Source organism: Polypterus senegalus, chromosome 2 (assembly GCF_016835505.1).
Source record: "Polypterus senegalus isolate Bchr_013 chromosome 2, ASM1683550v1, whole genome shotgun sequence".
NCBI lineage: Eukaryota > Metazoa > Chordata > Cladistia > Polypteriformes > Polypteridae > Polypterus > Polypterus senegalus.
In genome coordinates this window covers 274,056,983-274,062,683 of record NC_053155.1, presented here as the reverse complement: position 1 = coordinate 274,062,683, position 5,701 = coordinate 274,056,983, and the positions used below count along the sequence as shown (strand labels likewise).

The 5,701-nt window shown below is 38.4% G+C and overlaps 1 protein-coding gene across 1 annotated transcript; it reads right to left on the bottom strand.

The window, feature by feature from the left end:
• Positions 1-1,663: 1,663 nt before the first annotated feature.
• On the bottom strand, positions 1,664-5,348 carry LOC120523891 (diamine acetyltransferase 1-like). The gene is made up of 6 exons (XM_039745588.1): positions 5,077-5,348; positions 4,345-4,396; positions 3,335-3,418; positions 2,181-2,282; positions 2,040-2,080; positions 1,664-1,947 (listed from the first exon to the last, which is right to left on the bottom strand). Exons 1-6 carry the CDS (start codon positions 5,140-5,142, stop codon positions 1,780-1,782), a joined length of 513 nt encoding a protein of 170 aa, XP_039601522.1. The 5' UTR covers positions 5,143-5,348; the 3' UTR covers positions 1,664-1,779.
• Between the last annotated feature and the right edge of the window lie 353 nt (positions 5,349-5,701).

Below are 5,701 nucleotides of genomic sequence, written 5' to 3'. Positions count from 1 at the left end.
CTGTTTTCAGCTGGAGTGAGCCACCACTGTGTAGCATCTTCTGTAGCGAGTGCCATCATGGAGGACAAGAAGAAGTGCTGTGCTTGGGGTCACAGAGTGAGGAGGAGGTGAGAGCTGAACTACCAGCGTTGTGGTTTAAAATTGAAAGACAACTGCAAGCCATCGACAGTATTCAAGCCTGGACACAGACTGGCATCCCATAAAGGGAATTTTAAAGTAAGTGGCATCCCATAAAGGGAATTTTAAAGTGTGCAGTTTTGTTCTGGTTTTTAATGCACGTTCTGTTCATTTTCTTCCTGCATCCTCCTGCCCCTGTTCTTAGCCCCCAAAAAAGTTAAACAGCCCTCTAACTTGAAAGACTCTTATAATATACAATATTTACAGTATACTCTTACAGTGGGGATTTGGTCCTTTTAGCCACATGAAGTCTTTAACATTGAACTCAACTGCTGGTAGATGAGGTCAAAGTGCTCAGTTTTGATCTCCTCTCACTGTATTTCTTGGTTTCAGTCCTAGTTCCAATGCAGTCTGCTTGTGGTATTACTGACATCTTTTGCTGTCTTACTTTACATGTCAATAATTATGACTTACCACAAGATTCAACCAGTTGTTGTTCTCATTTTTTATGCCATTTGAGATAGTCTTTAGTGTGCATTACCAGCCGAGGTGGCACATGTCACTCCTCTCTTCAGACCACTTGTGGTAGAAATCAACATCTTGATGAAGGAAAGAAACATATCCTCTAACAGGACAAGTCAGTAATCAGGCAGGAGAAAAGCCTGTCCATCTGTGTCACTTATTACTCTTCAGCTAATGTCTAAATGCTGTTACCATAAAATTATTCTTCCACACCCTCCAATAGCTGCTCTATAGCAGCATGTGTTTACTTCAAATTGTTGATACTGTCTATGGAGTAGTTGGTGGGTCTGCCCCTGTATATAGGGTGGTCCGGATCTAATTATGCAATTTTCATTACGCCATAACTTCAGTTTATTACATAGAAAACCACCCAAAAATCCTGGATCATCGATAAGTGTGCTTAACTGGCGACATGTAGAATCGTCTTTGCGCTGAACTGGAATTGTCCCCGCATAAATCAAAGTCATCCAGACGATCTAGATCTGCATAATTAGATCTGAACCACCCTGTATATGGAGACCCTTGTGAGATGCTGCACTCCTTCTTGACCACTCAGGTTGACTGTTACATGGTGTCTGATGATGAAAAGCAACTAGGCCGATTTCAGGGCTAAAGGGAATGAATTATGTGAAAAGATTAACAGAGCTGAGCCTTTACAGTTTAAGCAGAAGATGATTAAGAGGTATTTAAAATTATGAAGGGAATTAGAACAGTGCATTGAGACTGTTACTTTAAAATAAGTTTAGCAAGAACACGGGACAGTAAGAAGCACTAGACTCTAATGTCCAAAAGAATGAACAACTAAACTGTAGTGCTAGCTAATAAAGTCTTTCGAGCTTTTGTATTTTGATTATTACCAAGATGGGAATTAACCTTTGGGGCCAATCATGTGCATCTTTTACACTTCACATTAAGGAATATTAAAAAAAAACACTTGAAAGTAACTTTCAAGGTTTAATATAAATAGAAATATTACACATTTACATGAAATTACAAAATACATAATTAAGCAGAAACGCGTTTAAGATCATCTAATTAAAAGCACCACTTTTACAGTATACTAAGCAAGAATGATCTTTGAACACATGTTCATTATGAGGATAAAATATTTCAAAATCTGCATTCCCATGATATGCACTTTTACTCTTTTGACATTTTCACTAAGAATTCCTTGTCAATCTCAAAAAGGCGCCATCCTTCCTGCGATGACAAGTCCGAAGCACCGCGCCGCTTGTAGAACTCGATGGATGGAGTGTTCCATTCTGCAACTATGAAGTGCATACCACTGCACCGAGTTTTTACTGCAGTCTGTTAAAAATAAATAAATACATAAGTAGGTACAGACATTGAACATTTTGTCCTCTGTGCATTTATCTTAAGTCTGTATGAGCTTTACTTACGTGGCTCAACTTCTTGAAGATTTCTGAACCTATTCCATAACCTGCAATAGATGACGTGCAAAACGTTAACCCATGTTTAAAAAAGAATGAAAGATTTACAAGGATAAGAAATTTCATTCAAAAATTCAAGGACTAATATACCTCTGTATTCCTTCATGACATAGAAGTCTTCCAGATACAGGAGTTTTCCAATCCAAGGATCATATGTGAAATAGTACATTGCAAAGCCAACGACAGTGTACCCTACAAGGAAAAAGCAAATGATTAAATTATCAGTGTATTGAAGTGTTATCAAGTTCAATCTGTAATTATCATAAAAAAAAAACATACTACAACCACCAAGAGGAAGAAACCTTACAAATCAGTAAAGTCGAGGACAGGTTTCCGTCAGAAAAATACATTACTATAAAACAAAGACTGTGCACAGAGACGCTAACAACTTGGTTTTCAAGGTCAGAATCTTTACCCTTCTCAACATTTACAAACCCTGTTTTGAAGTTAACAGTAGACAGGAATAACAAAAGCCACACAATTTACACGGTAGGTCAAAACCTTCTACAAAGTTATCTCACATACATCAATATGACAGACAGCACTCCTACAGACATAAGCTTCAGCGTTCCTTTTCAAGATGAGCACCGAATTGACTGCACCCAGACTAGAGCAGTAATCCTCTCTGGCCAAGGACAGGATTGAAGTTTAAACAGGTGAGGGTAGTAAAACAAACACCCTTTGCAAGAAGTAATCTTCAAATCTGGAATCACTGGGGAAAGCCAATGTCACTTTTTTGTCAGTTTACACAATTTTTTTTTTAAATGCAGAAAAGAATACTTCTTTATCACCTTGTTAAGGTGCGCGGAGAGTCTGTTGCTAACCAGTAAAGTTCTGATCTACCGTGTACAGTTTCAGGCAATGGGTCATGGCACATCGGACCTTACCTCTTAGGAATGTTACTGAGTAATGGATCTTTCAGTTACCTCCCCGCCCACCCATGTACATGCCAAGGGCCTTGTACATGGCAAAGCTAGAGACTGTAACCTGAAGATTGGGGATAAATTGAGAGAATACATTTCAACATCAATACAGAATGCAACAAAAGTAGGGTAAATATAGTAGCATGCTCTCGCCCTATACTTTACACTTCACATCCACAGTAGACAAGATACATCTTAAGTACTTTGTTGTAATATATAAACTTTTAACATTTACTTTTTAATGTAGAAAGATTTTTTACAATTGTTATATGCTCTATACTTTTATATATTGATAGCCTAGTAATGAAAAAATAGGATTACCCTCAATGGACTGAGGCTCCTTTGGCACTTCAGCAACAATGCAGTGGTAGAAAGGGTGGTCACCAAATCCATCTTCTAGTAGTTCTGCAACAAAAAGAATGCAGGTACTTATACTTCTGAAATGAAAATTAAAATAACTTTTTCAAACCCTGCTTAATCCTTAGGACGAGACCTACAAACAGAGGTCCCGATTTGTGTGGTCACAACAGATCGCTGGGCATCATTCAAAAGGAGTAGGGTGTTTCTCAATTTTCGGACTAAATTGCCCACGGCAGCCTACTACATTCTGTCCCCCTAATCATCCCCAGCTCCGAACTGGCTAATGTGTCTCTCTCATTTGTTTATCACCTAATAGCTAAAATGTGGTGAACAAGAACGGCTGCCATCACATCATCCATCTGGATGCTGTACATTGGGAGAGGTTGAAATGGTTATGTCTATGTAAAGTGCTTTGAGTAGGTCAGAAAAGTGCTAAAGAAATGGATTTAATTGTTAAGTTAATCCAGTTCAGGATCATGGAAGATCTAAACTGGGCCATTTAATTTACATTAATTAAAACAGCTGCTTTTAGAAACACTCCAAAGTATGTTTGCCATGTCAAAATACAGTAGCAGTTACCCACACTGCCGTTAATGTAGCTTTCAAGTACAGGCTTTAAAATGTTCATTTTAGTGGGGCTGTTTAATCACAATTCATTTTCTCATTTTTTAACAAGATTTATGTTTAAAATCAAAACTAGCAGTATATTAAATCTACTGAAATGTTACTTCTTCCAAATTTGAGACAGAAGTCTCAATTGTTCCCTAAAAAGCACACATCTGGCTAGGCCTTTTTTTACCACCTACTGGTTAACCACGAAGACAAAAGTGCAAAAATATCAGTTTTAAAGAGGACTTTTTTTTTTTTTTAATACACCCACATAAATGCTAAATTTACATTGAAAAGTAAAGTAAATAATGTGACTGGGTCCAAAATGTTAATTTAACACAATAGAATATTGAAAAATGTACCTTTTTCAGTCAAGATCACTTGATCTTCCATTTCTTCATATTTAGCAAGTTCCTAAAAGAACAACAAATAGGTTATTAAGCCAAATCATGACACCTGCGGTTTGTTCCCTGCCTTGTGCCCCGTTTTGGCTGGGATTGGCTCCGGCAGACCCCCGTGACATTGTAGTTAGGATATAGCGGGTTGGATAATGGATGGATGGAAAACATGACACTGAAAAATACACAAACATACTGACAGAGTTGCAACGTGGTAAACAAGATAAACATGTCGGTGATTAACTACAATCATTCGCATTTCGAGGCCATCGCGTCCTGTTGCGCAATAAACCTTCGTTCGTCATTCTGCCTCTGACTCATTTATGGCGGAAATAACGGGAGGGGGGGTAGGACGGGGACAGCACGGGATTTACTAAACCTCTCGATTCTCCTTGCATAAGCAGAACGGCATTTTTGATTCCGTATTCACTTTCAGTTTTTTTGGATAAGGCACTTCCTCTAAGACAGTACAGATAATCGGCATCGCTAATTCACAATACAAAGTTTTAAATTCTTCCCTCCAACTTTTAATCTGTAATATCTAACTGGAGGCTTTCCTATATGTATTCTGAACTTTCAGTTATATGTCTTTAAATAGTCCTTACTCGCAAAGTCTTTACTGGCTGGATTTAATCATTCGTCAGTTACACCACAAAACATTACCAGGATCTCAATGTAAAGACGGACAGCGCTTACCTTTATGAGTCGCAGTATGTCAGAGACGTCCTTGGGTTCAGCCTTCCGTAATATATACTTGGCCATTTTCGTCTTTTACTCTTTTTCCCTTTTCTGACTAATCCCCTGTACTTGAAAAGTAGTAGGAGGTGTTTCTTCATCAGTTTCCCAGCAGCTTACCCTCGAAAGTCAGTCCGGGACGCTGACCCGTCAACCCAGGCCTTACATGCAGCTTTCGCCAGTGAGCACTTCGCCGCTAATGAGGCCGTACCTGTCGCCTGCTTTTATAAAGCTCTGATGTCGCAATCCTATACTGTATATCTAGTCGGAACTGGCCAATCAACTGAGGCGCAGGTCGTGACGTCACCGTTACTGGCTGCGTGAGATACTCGTGATGTTTAGTTTCGGATCCGTTGAGGAAGAAAAAACCAAAAGAAATATTTCAATGCGTTGTGTTTACTAATTACTTTATATTGTTTCTTTTTTGATTAAAAATATAGCTTCTTTATTCCATCGCCAATATATTGCCTTAGTTTGACTGTAATTACCAAGCAAGAGGTTTTCTTGCTTTTTAGTTATTCTGGTGTCTTCAGCCAATAAATGCGTTTATCTATCTCTCTATCTTTATTTATCTATTTATTTAGCT

What these genes read in the sequence shown, in the direction of transcription:
- LOC120523891 (XM_039745588.1), bottom strand. Translation starts at nt 5,142, where the DNA reads ATGGCCAAGTATATATTACGGAAGGCTGAACCCAAGGACGTCTCTGAC. An exon ending in AGTGATCTTGACTGAAAAAG is followed by an intron (nt 3,419 to 4,344) that starts GTACATTTTTCA and finishes TTTTTGTTGCAG; the next exon opens with AACTACTAGAAGATGGATTT. An exon ending in TGTCATGAAGGAATACAGAG is followed by an intron (nt 2,081 to 2,180) that starts GTATATTAGTCC and finishes CATCTATTGCAG; the next exon opens with GTTATGGAATAGGTTCAGAA.